General features: G+C 34.3%; 3 protein-coding genes across 3 annotated transcripts; all 3 read left to right on the plus strand.

The window, feature by feature from the left end:
- The first annotated feature begins 204 nt into the window (after positions 1 to 204).
- peo (ubiquitin E2 variant domain-containing protein pendolino) lies at positions 205 to 5,031 on the plus strand. Its single transcript, XM_023163720.2, has 6 exons — positions 205 to 382; positions 434 to 576; positions 633 to 697; positions 776 to 876; positions 986 to 1,179; positions 1,309 to 5,031. Exons 1-6 carry the CDS (start codon positions 320 to 322, stop codon positions 1,574 to 1,576), a joined length of 834 nt encoding a protein of 277 aa, XP_023019488.2. The 5' UTR covers positions 205 to 319; the 3' UTR covers positions 1,577 to 5,031.
- Positions 5,032 to 6,443: 1,412 nt separating this feature from the next.
- LOC111508280 (uncharacterized) lies at positions 6,444 to 10,437 on the plus strand. The gene is made up of 2 exons (XM_023163719.2): positions 6,444 to 7,024; positions 9,341 to 10,437. The coding sequence occupies exons 1-2, from the start codon at positions 6,603 to 6,605 to the stop codon at positions 10,266 to 10,268; spliced, it is 1,350 nt and encodes a 449-aa protein (XP_023019487.2). The 5' UTR covers positions 6,444 to 6,602; the 3' UTR covers positions 10,269 to 10,437.
- Positions 10,438 to 12,146: 1,709 nt separating this feature from the next.
- On the plus strand, positions 12,147 to 13,321 carry Mpp6 (M-phase phosphoprotein 6). The gene has a single exon (XM_023163738.2). It carries the CDS (start codon positions 12,270 to 12,272, stop codon positions 12,714 to 12,716), a length of 447 nt encoding a protein of 148 aa, XP_023019506.2. The 5' UTR covers positions 12,147 to 12,269; the 3' UTR covers positions 12,717 to 13,321.
- The last annotated feature ends 1,677 nt before the right edge of the window (positions 13,322 to 14,998 follow it).

Here is a 14,998-nt window from a genome sequence, read left to right on the forward strand (position 1 = left end):
TCTATGGTCGGATGAAATATATAAATTCGACACAGTAACTTGGGAAGTAATTTATATTTCCTATTTTTTATACCCATATATTAACGATTCTAAGTATTTAAAAGTAAACAAGGGAGACATTTATGTTTGCACTATACCAAGAATCATGTATTTTGAATACGTTTACGGATGACGTCTGACTAGACACGGCCTGTTATGAAATAGTCTGAATGGTCCGGATCTGGATGGATGTGTAATTGTTAAATCCTTATCAGTTGTTAATTTATTTTTGTTTATCTTGTTATTGTTAATATATTATCTTGTATATCAGATTATTTTCATGATTATCACTGTTATTTTAATCCCCCCTTTCAAAATGCAAACGCAAGCATCGTCTTCGAAGGTAATTTATTTCTAAATTAGTATGGAGAATAAACCAATTCAAAATTTTCAGAATGAGAATTTCCAAAGGCAAGGCTCAATGAGGAAAATTATACCTGCTGATCCGAATAAAGAAAACTTATTCGATCGACAAAATGAGCATGTTGAAAATTTGTACAAAGTTTATCGGCAAGAATATACCATTTTAGCTGAATAGTGAGTGTCCTCGGGTACTAGTCCCAATAATTACCATATGTGAATATTTTTTTCAGTAAAATGATTCAAAGCGAAAATATACGAGGTGTATATGTAATTCCGTCCAGAGAAAATTCTTTGAGTAAGTGAATTTGCTTTATATTATCTAATAATGTTATAGAAAGTTATTGTTCATACTAAGCTTTTCATTATATTTCAGTGTGGTTTGGAATAATATTTGTTAGAAGTGGTTACTTTGAAGGTGGAGTATTTCGATTCACCATATTTCTTGATGAAACTTTTCCTGATGCCAGTCACCCTGTAGGTTGCCACTGGATTTGAATACTTATTACGTAGATAATTGCTAATTAGCTACTTGAATCATTGAAACAATTCTTATTGTGGTGAACAAATAATATTTTATTTTTAGAGAGTAATATTTCATTCAGAAATGTACCACCCTGTAGTAGATCCTCAGACTAAAGAATTATATTTGTTGGGAGCATTTCCGAAGTGGGATAAGTCTGAACAGCATCTGTGGCAAGTTTTGAAATATCTACAATGGATTTTTTATAAAATTGAACTCAGTCTAGATCATGCTGTAAATATGGAAGCTGCCAAAATGTAAGTTAGTTTATTCGTTGTCTCATACGGTGGGCGAAAATACTTCAAATTTTTCATGTATCAACCCAAGCCATTAAAACGAATACCAGAGAAAGTTTCACAAAAATTCAATTCCTTAAATATTTTCAGGTTCAAAAATGACCAAGAAGCCTTCAAATCAAAAACTCAAGAATTAGTGAAATTAAGTAATGACCATTTATACGATGACCCACCAACAGAAGACAAACATTACATCTGCTTTGAGCCTTATGTTACAGATGTACATGACAGAGTGAGAGCCACAATGATCAGTACCCAAGAAGAACAAATCTCAAAAATGGGACTCTCCTGGGTACTTCCCGGAAACCATAAGTCACTGACCCGACCCCCCACTCCTCCATCAGAGGATGAATCATGACAGAAGATACTAGTAACTTTTAGTACAGGAATTTTAATACTTTTTTTAGTGAGTCAAAAACTTATTTTCACCAAGTATTCGTCAATTCAATCACATATTCATATTTTTTAAACATCTGCGATATCCAGTAAGTCCTTCCTTGTAACACATTCGTAAGTATCTATTTGATGTCGTTAATTGCTGAATTTATATATTCCCTAGACTGAATGTCTCGCCAAGAAGTTTTCTTACAAATATCTTCAGATTCGACAAAGTATTACTCAACTCTATTCAGTTGGAAACATTAAAGAATAATAATGATCTGAATCAGAATTGGAACGTGAATGGAACAATACTGCAAATGATTTTTCAAATCAGAGCTGAGTTGAGTTCATAACATAGGACTAAAAAACAAAATAAAAATACCGAAAAAAATTGTAGTTAAGTACAAGAGCAAGTGCTCACTTAGAAAAAGAACTAGGGCTCTTTTCATTTCAAATGCTGCAAATAGGTATTTAATGAGTGGGTAATGAAGAAACCATACTCACAAAATTAGTTTTAATAACGAACTGGATAAATGCCTACAAATGAATATGGCTAGATTTTGAAAAAATAATTACAATTACAAAAACGCCTGATAGAAAAAATATACTAAACATTTCATTTGCTACTGCTTCAATATCTGAAATTAGAAAACGTTCAGTTTTACAGTTGTTATTGTTAATTGAAATTACTCGTTGAAGATAATGTTCCACAATACCCAGACTCGCTTAAGGGGAGTATTTTCAAAGTATGGGCTAGGGCGTGAGATTACTAATCCAGTCCTGGAAGAATGGATTGGAGCCAATACAGAATCAGATTGTTTTAATTATGGACATTTAATGTCTTCTTTCTTTCACTGAGGCTCCATTTCAGAGTAAAAGTGTCATTATTCGAATTTGGTGGGTGTATCAACATTTTTTTTGGCTTCACCATCGCTGATACTTCAACCAAATACTGTCGAAGTTTTGTAAAAGCCTGTGCACATTCAGTATTTTAAGAAACTAACACTTCTTATGTTGATAATACATATTCAAGTAGGGGTCTATCTATATTTATTAGATGAAAATATTTTGCAACAAGTTTTTATTGTTAAATTTTTTTAATTGACTTTAAAATATTGGGTGACTTTTGATTCTTGTTTTAAAGTGATAAGAATATAGCTAACAACTGATTTGAATATTTGTGTTGGAAAAATATTTTAATGATACTTTTTGTGTGCCCATTGGGGCCATGGAATCGATAAATTCGAATCCGTTTCTTTTTTTGTGATTGTACATTCAAGTAAAGGATAACCCAGCTCAACTTTCCGGGTAAGGCTGCTGTACAGAGTCGCACTAAGGAACGGCCGATTTTTGTAAAAATATGTTGCTGGGTATAGGAAAATATTTCACGTATAGTGTAGACGAATTAGCAGTTTCTTCAGCCCTATTAGTACTTGACATTTTACAAATTTTAAACGTTAAAATACCGTATATGTACACACCACAGGCGTTAAAACGTTTATCACCACTCCGACCCTGTAGCGATATACCTGAACGAATTCCGCCAGCCGATTGCAGTTAAATGTGATTGGCCAGCGTAAGGAGGCTTGTTTATCTTACCCAATAGATGCAAATGTGCGTGGTGATCACGCATCTATCATTGTTTGGGTTACTTTGTTTGTTGGATGGACAGAGTTAAAGTCATTTTAGCAAGTATTCATTAAGGGTTTCTTGCAGATAATGATTTGTGTGTTGTTGAGATAAAGGCACTTTTGAAGCACTCATTACATCGTTGTACTTTTTGAGGATTGATTAATGGATTGTTTATATTTCAACAGAACAAGACAAAATTGAATCTATGTCAAACTAAATGAATCAGATATCCTCACTAAAATTGTTTTATCTGTAGCAGTTAGGCAAAAATGTAATAGCTACCCATAATAGTGAATTATAATGTATCACAACAGTTCTACTCCACTTGAACATATTTTGACAAGAGCATCAGCGAACACCTGTGATCACGGACAAAGTATGATGAGCTGTTTCCTCAGGTTTTGCTCCTTGTTCTGTGTATTTTATCCTCGTGAGGATTATTCTCACAACGTTTCGGCAAAGTCTCATTTGCCATCTTCTGGTGGTGTCTGGAGTTTTTCAACTAGACTAGTTCATTCGATTTTCTTTCTTCGTTTCTTTGGAAGTTCCCATATTTTTTGTTTGAAATGATGGTGAAGTAGAAAGCCAAAAAGTTTTTTCAGAAAAAACTAATCTGTTCGCGAATTATTCACTTTTCTAATCTTGTTTTGTAATTTGTTGTAATGGGTTAATTCCTATAACCTATAATGTCTTTTGGACGTAGTTGAAATAATTACTTGGTTATTGTCCCAAATCCTGATTCATTATCAGCTAATGTGAGATGTACAAAAGACCTTATAGGTTGTCATATGACATAAGGTGCAGAATATTCACAGACATTTCTTTTAATGTATCTTAGTTCCGTTATTCAAAGTTTATTTCATAATTTTCTCTTGTATTTTGATCAAAATGACTTTCTAAACTGAAAATTCCTATTCTACTAAAGTAAAATTGTTTACTTTACATATAAAGCCACGACATGACAAATATGAAATTGCACAAGGAACTTGATGTTCTATTTTAAGTATATGCAATATTCTAACACACCAGTACTAGTCTTGCAGGTATCAAACCCAGATTATTTCAAATATATTTTCTTCAGAGTTTTGAAGAATGATCTATTGAAATGTAAAAAATATATTTTGTCTCATTGGAGTGCAAGGTGAATTATTTGAATATATTCATTGGTTTGTTCTCAATTTTTTTTAAATAAAAAATCTTTATTAGATTTGCCAAACGCATCCAATTAGACATTGCAATAATTGTAGAGCTTTATTCTTCGACTTATTCATATTTGAAATATTTACATTAGCACTTTATATTTACAAATACAACTAACATTTACATTTTTCCTTTGCCTTTCATTTTGTACCAGTCCAAATCCAAATCGTAAGTGACACCATCGAATGTAAAATGAGTAGGGGGGTTAGACTCTCCGTTTTCAAATCTGAAAAGCTTGCTGAAGTCGATAGCCAACTTGTACCCCACCAAGCCAATAGATCCGACTCTTTCAGGAGCTGGATGATACACCCTACCCGTTTCCGGCAACATGATAACCTTATCTGGTTGAAATTTCATTGTTAGAAAATCTCCAGCATGATTGTAAGACAGACGAGTTTCTTCACTTCCAATAGCAAGATTTCGCAAAACTTGTGTGAAAACTATAGGACAGTCATCGCAGCGTACAAAGTTTCTTTCTCGTCCACACAGTGATAAAAATGGAAACTCTTTGTATCGGTTGGTGTTGTTTGGTTTAAGTTGATTGAAGAAAAACCGTAAAAAATTCTTGTCTTTGAAGCAAGACGTGAAATTCTTCATTCTGGCATCATCTAAAACAACTGTTCAGAATTGTTCAAACTATAAAAAATAATTTGCAGGCAGAGGTCTCACCATTCCTTGGTGGTCTATGTAGTAGAAGTATTCCCTAATTTTGGGTTCCGGTTCTTGCCCCTGAATATAAGAAACATTTTGTAGGTATCGAACGCCTATTGTTCGAATGATGTATTTATGGTGGCCGAGCATTGTTTTTAGATTTTCGAAAACTTAGGACTTTGAACCTCTGTCAGCACCCATCAGGGCTGCCACACCAATTTTATAGGTGTCATACAACCGTATAGAATACGGTGGTCATGCTGACAAAGTTGACACTATGCCGGTTCTGTCAAATCTCAATATTTATATAATTTAGTGTGTAGAGGGCAGTGAGCGAAAAAATAACACCTAAAGGCTGACTTTCGACCAGAAGAGGTCAGATGTCAATCTTGCTGAAGTGCCCATCAGTAAGTTGGGGACCGCTCGGAGAGCGAGGGTGGATGGAGTGGGGTAGTAGGTTCTCCTCGCTAACTAGCTGGGGGGAAGCTTCTACTTCAGGGCACTCAACCCGTGAGGGGGCATGGGGGAGGGCAGTGAACTCTATACTACGTATAGTATACATTTCACTGAAAGAGGGTAAATGTAAGGAGAACGGCCTCTGTGTATCAGAAAGTGTCCGCCCAAAGTTATTAAATTAGGGGGGCGCCACTGTAGCAAAAGTGTAGATTTTATATGAAACGCTAAAAGTTAAAGAATAAAGAGAGCCAGATAAAATGGAAGTAGAAACCCCCGCTTGAAAAAGCTTTTTAAATATCATAATAATCCATTGACATTCAACGTTATCTCACAATAACTTTATTAGAAATTATATTCACCAAATAATATTCGACTACGTGAATAGTTTCATTTCTCTAAACTCTATATCATCAACAACTCGCGTACTTCACGTTTTCTATAATTGCTAAGTTCATATCAGACCACTTTTGATATTAGCGCCGTTTTGGTCGAATTTGGAACTACATGGAGTATAACCATACTGAACCATATTAAATTATAATAGCGGAGGAAGGGGGTACACCCACATCCATTCCTTATCCCAATTTCATTAGCTTCAATCCTAATGTCACAACCTTTGTATATATTCTTTGTCCGTGAGTACCTTCCAGCAAGTGAAGATAGAACGCAGATACTCAAGCCTAAAGTTTCAATTACGCAAGAAAATTTCAATTCACGTGGACTTAGTGTCTATCAAAAACATACAGCCGTAGTTACCGTTAAGCAAGACACACACGTCCCCGACGAAGCGACTGTTGCATAACATCTGTTATGCAACAGACACTGGTCTATTGAGCCGAAAAGAAGCATATACCAAAAAAGAGAAGAAGAATTCAAATTCTACCTTAATTTGAGGTTCAGTTCAGACACAGACACAGTCGTACCACAGATACTTGTACTATTGGTTGTACTATTGTGGTTTGGAAAGAGTTTAAGGGCGAGTACTGAAGCCCTTGGAAATCAGCTTACATTTCTCATTTGTTTGGTGAGCTTTAACATACGACAAGATATCTATTAGAAGAAACATGATTTCAATTGATAAAAATAAATTAGAATCTACTGGAGCAGATGAAATGTCAGGAACAGGATTATTTCTGGAGAAAGACTGTATAAAACAGGAGCCTATCTATCCAGAAGAAAGAATAAAACAGGAGCCATTATTTCCTGAAGAGCAATCAAGTGTTGCTTGTTTCTCTGTAAATAATGATCTTCTTGATATCAAATCTGAAGATATTCTGGTAGATGCCTCATGTGATGAGGAAAAAAAAACGGTTAAAGATTTCGTAGTCAACAATGACCCTCTGAATATAAAATCAGAAGATATTAATTTAACATTTTCGGAAGAATCCAAATTTAACCGATTTGCGATTGTACCACAATCTCTAGAGAATAGTATGGAAGGAGCAATAATCGAGGCCGAAGGGTTCGTCAAAAAGGAGTGTAAAAGGTGAGATTCAAGTTTCGAGATAATCATTAATAGGTGCAATGGGAAATAACTAGGCTGATGTAGTTTCTCTTGATATTGTAATTGGTTTTTATTCAATCAGTAGTTATCATGAACGTAATTTAAAAAGTGTGATATTTTGAAAACAAGGCAGAATCTAATAATGAAATCAGAAGGTGATTCAAAACAAATCTGTGAGGTATTGTATTTGTTTGTGAAAGTTCAACTGCTATAATTGGAAAAAATATAATCCAAAACAAAATATTTTGATTAACAATGAACTAGGAAAGTATGCTGCCAAATATATATTGAAAAAAATATTCGGCTCAGAAAAACAATTCGAAAGGCTTGATGTACCCCAAAAATGAGCAGTTTTATTCCACGTTCCATTCCTGTATGTCTGGTATCCATGAGTGATAATGAATGTCTTAAATGTTATGGGGAAGAGTAGTTAGTTAGAAAAAGATGCCCCTTCAGTGTGCCTCTACATATGCTCCACCACACACTTATGGCAGAGGTGCCTTCAGATAAAGAACTTTTTTATGATTTCTGTAGGTTGAACTGAAAATATTTATACATATGGTGAATTTTTATTATATTGAAATGATACTTGACCGATTATCTCCAAAAGAAGGAAGCATTTGAAACGGTATTCCAAGTCAACTTATTTGGTTTTCTCTATCAGTAATGCAGTTCGAATCAAGATGACAACTTCAAAGAGAAACTCTTATCGACAAAGCTTTGGTGAACATTTTGAGAAAGAAAAAACATAGTCAAGTGCATGAAATCAGAATATAAGCTAGTAGATTGATGAAAGTATCTAGAATCCTAACAGAAGAATACAAAATAAAAATGTTGAATGTCACATTTTCTGAAGAACATTGGTTATATGCAATATAAACAAAAATAACATACCTGCACGAATATATAAACAGTACAGTACAGTTTACTATGCATTTCAGGTAGTTTGGAAGATGATTATACATCTTGAGACCGTTATACAATATAGAATCTTCAGTTAAAGTAGAGTTAGGTATGGAAATACTTGAATTTAGGGTCTGGCATGTGGTGTAATGAGAGACAATTGCACTAAACAAACTGTTTCTAAAATGAATAGAGCATACAGTAATAAAATTTTGTTTGTGGCAAAGAAAGGCCTACAAGAATCTCGCCGCCTGGCTCTACAGAGAAATCTTAATGACCTTTTCTGCAGAATAAAAATCGACTCGAGTTTGATTCCTTACCCCGCAGAAGGGGATCCCATATCTTAGAATGTCATTCTACTAATGAATAATAGACAGATTTAGCTGCAGTTAGTCCTAGTTCGTTAGAAATTATTTTCACAGCATAACATCCAGATGAAAGCTTTTTGTTAAGTTATAGTATGCGCTCCTCAAACTTCAACTTATTATCAATTCATAGCCCAAGAAATTTGTTGCATGACGTTTTCTCAATCACATTCGAAGCTAGAGGAATATTATCAAGAATGCAATTAAAGGATAAAACTTTGGTTTTTGAGACACTGAAAGCTAATAAATTTGACTTACACCAATCTGAGAGTTTGGAAATATCAGAGCAGATGGCATTATATAGATCATTAGTGTTGATTTTATGCCATAATATTGTAGTGTCATCGGCAAATAAAGTAAATTAACCCTCTATATCGATGGTAGTTAGGTCGTCGATATAGAGTAGAAATAGGGTAGGTCCAAGTACTGAGCCTTGTGGTACTCCGTTAGATACACCAGATGCTGTTGTATATTTAATCCTTTGACTTCTACCCCATAGATAAGATGCAAACCATTTATGAGTAATGCCCTCAATACCATAAAGATGAAGTTTTCTCAGCAGAATCTCGTGATTAACACAATCAAATGCTTCACAGAAATCGCAAAAGACTGCTTCTGTGATCTCCCGTCTATTAATGTTACTATACATTTAATATAATCATGATATGGCATCATGATTTTCATATGAATTCCTTCGTTGGGTTTTCTTCTAACTAGTACATCCAGAAAGGTAACAGAAAGGTAACTCGTTGTTTCTTTCCATCTCTAAAGTAAACTGAATTTTTTCGCGGATTGAGTACAGGTATGTCACAAAACTGTAACGTTTTCCGTCGAGAAGGACGACCTCAGTCTCAAAGTTCAGCTACCAATCAGAGCAAGTGCGATCTTGCTGAAACATCGTGATTGTAACAAAGACGAACAGATGTACACCCGGAATATCACTTCAGCACTTCAGAGAAAATACTTACAAAATCTTAAATTTTTTTGAAGTATTGAACTTTATTTTTAATTGACTTGGTTTTGTTTCCAGTGGTCTCGTGAAAAGAGATTTAGAAGCTACACCAGGCAAACAGGACATTTTCACTTGTGAAATATGCGGTCTAGTCTTCAATTACCAAAAAGGACTGAGGAGACATGAAAAAATTCATAAGAGCCCCTCCGAAGTTCATATGTATGAATGTGAAAAATGTTCATTTCAGACTCGGTACAAACATAGTTTCAAAGTACACGACTTGAATGTTCACGGAAGTTCATCACAGTTGAAAAAGTTCTCATGTGAGATGTGTAACTATGCTACAAACAATAAAAGTGTTTTCAAGAAACATTTAATCGTCAAACATTTCTCGTTCACCAGTAAGAAGGAAGAGCAGGACTTCAAGTGCAAATTTTGTGAATATACGACAAAAATAAAGTCTCGGTTAACTTCACATTTGAGAGTTCACCAATCGCCGACAGAACTAACTATGAATAAGTGTCCTCTCTGCCCGTATCAGTCTAAACATCCATATGCCGTTTCAAGCCACATGGTGACACACAAAAGTGATTCAGAAACTACATTATTCGAATGTGAACTTTGCTCCTACAAGTCCAAATGGAGTCACTGTCTGAGAAACCATATTAAAATTCACGAAAAGAATTCAGAGCATGTGACAATCCGTAAGTGCGAAATTTGTGAATTCACAACCAACAATATATACAGCCTGGAAACTCACATGAAATCACATAAATTGAAACCTAAAAAGCCCACGGAAATGTACACGTGTTACAATTGCGGATATCAATCAAAGGAAAAAGGGAAACTTGTACGTCACATGGTAGTTCATAAGCCTTTATCGCAACTGGAATTGTTTGAATGTGATGTGTGTGGTTTCAAAACAAAAACTAAAGAAAGACTTAGAAATCACATCTTAATGAGGCATAGACCTCAGTCTAATATCGAAATCAAACCTAATTTCTAGCAAGGTCAGAAATACAAAGACATTACCCACATCACAAAACAAGGAAGGTGTAAACTGTATTAGAAATTGTGTGATATGTTTTCACAATAATATTTAATGTCACTTTAATTTCACTCCTTGAGGATTCAAAAGTTATGTTGTGTTCGAGAAATAAGAGAAATTGTCTAAGTTTTTATAAATAGATTCTACATTTGACCAGGTAGTTTTGATTTCTATGTGTTACTCGGGATGGTTAAAATGTGAAACACCCAAGTTTTCGTCATGCTCACTTTTCCTTGCCTTCTATCATCTTGAAAAACCACCCGAAATGCAGCACTTTTTTTATTTAAATGTGTATGAGAAAGTGAATGTGGTAGAGATGGTCTCAGTTAACACTTTGCCTTTCTGCTTCTCCATTATTACATAAAAAGTAGAAAACTTATAAAAGAAGGAATACAAAAATTAAATACGTCTCACAAAGAAGAGTAGCAATTACTTTTTTTTGCATTTAATTGTTCACTCACCCCAAAAAATTCGCATTGGAGTTAAGATGTATCATCTACAAGAATGCTTCACTAGATAATATATAAAAGAGTATTGTTTAGTTTCGAAAGAATCCCCTAGAAGTTCTCTTCAATTGGGTTTCTTATATATACGAATTTGTTCATTGGGTTCATTACTATTTCCAATAATATGTTTGAAATGTGTTTTTTTCCGTTAACCAGCTATCGCACCCCTACGAATAACAACCATCGACTCACATTGACTGAGTGAACAAAGAACCCACGTCAAACCGCTCTACCCATATATTATAATTTTAAATTTATGCACCTATAATCATCTATTACATATTGATGACATCCTGTACATAAAGTTCCCCGCTCGTGACCGAAAATGGGTTGACCGTTGACCGTATATCAGTACTCTTTCGATTGTCACCCGAGCACGGAGAAAAAAACACAAATATGTCGTTCCAATGCATCGTAAAATCCGATTTGACATCTCTCTCGATTTATAAAAAGCTACCATTCATCACCCCCCAATACAGTCCACTCTAGAAGTCTGAAAACTTTTACTGGTTAGGTGATTGCGACTCCTACAACTGAAAGGGGAAACTTTAAGACCTGTCGCATGACAGACGATAGGAAAAACGAACACTTCAATCAAATTCTCAACCAGTATTAATATAAAATAATTTATAATTTTACTTACTATTAAATAGTAAGTTTTTTGTATGGAACTACTTGTTGGGTGACATCTAGAGTTTTTAATTCGAAAGTCCAATTTGAGGACAATCATAGATCATAGTAACATTCATACAAATGTCATTTTTTCATGATGACTAGTAGATTGGTAAACCGAATAGAAAACATGTGTATTTTTGTAGTGAACATTTCAGCTGGGAGGATTTCACTCGTAAGTATGTGAAATAGTGGCATTTATGTATCAATAAATATAAAACCTATTTGTCGTCACTTAATTTATCAAATTTCTGTGGGGTAAGCGCTATCTTACAGTAATGGTCCTCTCTTGTAGATGAATCTATTCTTTTTTTACTTGTTACAAAGTAGACATCAGTACATCACAGTGCTCTATTATTGCCAGCATAAATTGCATGTCAATTATTATGTGATGTGAATTCTCCTTTTTTATAATTTTTACCCTTGAGAAAATAATCATTTTTGTACAAGCACATTACTATCATTTGAAAATAGCGCACTGTATTGTTATCGATTTGCTGACGCCTATTGTGCACTAAACTTGAAACAAAGGTTCTATTGACCAATAAGTGAGTCAAAGTGTACATGCGGGACGTTTGTGGTCTAGAGACAGTAGTTTCTTCTTTGGTGCATCTTGATTGGCAGCCTTGGCCACAAAATGAATAGAAGAAGACCGTGTTAGGTTATAAGGTTATTTTAGGTAACAGATTGAGGTTAATTTTATTTTTGATTTTGTGAAATTCAGACTAAAAGTTGGAGGGGTTTGTCTACAATAAAAATAAAAGAATATTTGACGACAATTATGGATAATTCAAAAACGAATGTCAAATTATCAAAAGGCATCTTGGATATGAAATTCATGAAAAAAACCAAAGAGAAAGTTGAAAAAGAGAAGGATGATTTGGAAGGGCATATCATGTATTCCAGTGAGATAACCGAAGAAATGAGAAGGTCTGGAAATCTTGTGTTTGTTTCAACCAGCATGTCAAACATAAGAACTCTCGTTGATGGCAGATTATCTTTTGGAGGAATGAATCCTGAAATAGAAAAACTGATGGCTAATGATTATGGCAAACAGTTGGAAGATGAAGAAAAACGAAAAGAAAAAGATATAACTGATGTTGAAATGGCTGAAGGATACTCAACGTTAGTGAACACGATGGGAAAAAAGTTTCATGGCGCTAATAGGGAGCGCAAAAGAAAGGCTGATAGAAAATTTGTTAAACCTGCCGATGATACGCTCTACTAAAATTGTTGACTGTTTGAAGGAAAAGAATAATCTTTAGGGTTCATTTTCAATAAATATTCTTTGAAAGTAATCTCCGCAGCAGTTTTGTAGCTGAAAGGTATTAATATGTTCTGTGAACATTACTGACTTCAAATAAGGGTGAACTTCTCCAAACTAACGTTATTGTATAATGTAAGAAATTATGTGATATAGTTCTGATAACCATGATCATCCTTGATATGCACTGTTTGTAACCTTTGGTGTGGTAATGAATATTACTAGTTTTACCTCAACACCAAGCCGTTATTCATGATCATCCTGTTGATTGTTGTATAATATTCAAGTACAGATTGAAATTATAATTCATCATTGTGGCTTTTCTTAAGCAACTTGTAAACTTTTATTTATTCTAGAGATTATTGTAAATATCTGGCCTATTTGTTTTCTTTTCTACAATTCTACATGAGAGAAAAAGCAGTTTTACTCGAAAAACAAAAAGAGAGACATCGATTTTTTTTGTCTAGATGTCAGTTCCCTTAATTCGAAAATGAGCCCGTTTTTTTGGCCTATATTCTGGTTTGGGGGATGTTTAGTTTTTACTTGTTCAATAAAATTGTCGAAAAGTTTGTGGTTCCTGTTCCCTATCAAAACTTCCAATCAAAATTGAGAATATTTCAAACCGACAGACTCAAGTTTGTTTTTCGATGTGATGTTTGTATTAGATAGTCTTTGCTTCCTGAAAAAGAGAATTCTGATTTTTCTCTTCATTTGGGAATTCACCTGATTGAAAATTAAGTCTCCGAAGCAAACAACACTGGCAAAGGGTTATATTAGTAACAACTAATGAACAATCAGAGTTCTTTTTAGGCTTAGTATTGTTATTTTGTACGAAATACGTAATTCAATCGCATAATTATTTATTAGTTACCACTATAAACATTCATCTCTTCCGAGTTTCTGATTTGTCATTGCTGTCACAGAATAATGTAAGTGCACGGAGCACGGGACAGTAGTTACAATTTGTTGGCATTCTTATTCTGTAATATTTACATTTCTTTACTTTTTTTTACCACCGTTGGTATTTATAAGTGGTTAAGTGTTGGTAATAATATACAAATCAATATTCAGAAAATTAAACCCTTCTAAAAATATATCCCGTCAATAAATAAAATATGAAATGAATTAAAAAAAAAGATTAGGGATGTTTGAGATACGTTGGGAGTATTTAAAATTCATTTTTGACTAGATATAGAAAATACCGCTACTTTATTGAAACGTTTCAGTCGCTTCAACCAAACAATAACTCTAGGAAAATGTGACGTCATATTCTGCTATATCGGGATCGAGTTTCATTCTTACCGACAGTAAGGCCCCCCGAAAAAGATTCGGTGATTCAATGAGAATGGGAACTAGTGCTAGAGTCCAGACATTCATGATACACAGCGGAACGGTGCAGTATACTGTGGCGAAGAGGGAACGCGGTACGATACTCTGCGATACCGTCTGTCGCAAATTACTGTCCTGGATCATTCTTCAATACCGCGACGCTACGTTATCATTAATTCTCACACAAAAAGAAAGTTCTTCAAATACCGTCCCATCTCTATTGTTGGCCACACTGTGTGTTTGTCATTAGTGTTTATGTTGTGTTCTGTGAGTGTATGTCTGGAGCAGGAAGCTAAATGTAGTAGTTACGATCTGTGATTCTGTGACATTTATTTCTTCACGTCTCTTTTAGACGCCGTTCTTCGTTATATGAGGTTCAGTGTTGGTAAGTTGAAATAAAGTAATAAATAAATATACACAAAATGAGAAAAAAATTAATGATAAGGATTGTTTTGGATTCAGTGGGAATATTTAAAATTCATTGTAGATTTGATAAGGATTTAATTTGTGTTCATTGACGCACTGAAATGATTGAGGTTATTAAGTTCAAATTTGAATTTCTTATTAAATACCCCTGGACCAAACAGATATTTTCTAGGCACCTGACAGCAAGTGCTCTGAATAGACGTTTAAAAATAAACCTAAACCCATCAAATTTCTTGTCACTCAAGATTGACATTGTAAATTGTAGAAGCAGAAGTTGAAAGTAACTGGAAGTTTGTATTTCTAGGGTTGACGGTCGAAATATGAAATTGTCTCAGGCCGCCTGCATTGTCCTTCGCGTAACAGTTCCACAGGTAAGTTGATTATTCATCTATCTGAAAATTAACCTGTTACATAATACTATTGCTTTTACTTTTACCTTCACAAGCAAGTATGCATGTAGTTTCAAATATTCCATGTAGGGAGATATGTAT

Source organism: Leptinotarsa decemlineata, unplaced genomic scaffold (assembly GCF_025532065.1).
Source record: "Leptinotarsa decemlineata unplaced genomic scaffold, Ldec_3_MD MMD2_tig00000882_RagTag_RagTag, whole genome shotgun sequence".
Taxonomy (NCBI): Eukaryota; Metazoa; Arthropoda; class Insecta; order Coleoptera; family Chrysomelidae; genus Leptinotarsa; species Leptinotarsa decemlineata.

Bases quoted from the DNA above. Each gene is read 5' to 3' on its own strand.
- LOC111508280 (XM_023163719.2), top strand. From the start codon at position 6,603: ATGATTTCAATTGATAAAAATAAATTAGAATCTACTGGAGCAGATGAA. The intron at 7,025-9,340 runs GTGAGATTCAAG...TTTTGTTTCCAG, and splicing joins GTCAAAAAGGAGTGTAAAAG to TGGTCTCGTGAAAAGAGATT.
- peo (XM_023163720.2), top strand. From the start codon at position 320: ATGATTATCACTGTTATTTTAATCCCCCCTTTCAAAATGCAAACGCAA. The intron at 577-632 runs GTGAGTGTCCTC...TATTTTTTTCAG, and splicing joins TATACCATTTTAGCTGAATA to TAAAATGATTCAAAGCGAAA. The intron at 698-775 runs GTAAGTGAATTT...ATTATATTTCAG, and splicing joins GTCCAGAGAAAATTCTTTGA to TGTGGTTTGGAATAATATTT.
- Mpp6 (XM_023163738.2), top strand. From the start codon at position 12,270: ATGGATAATTCAAAAACGAATGTCAAATTATCAAAAGGCATCTTGGAT.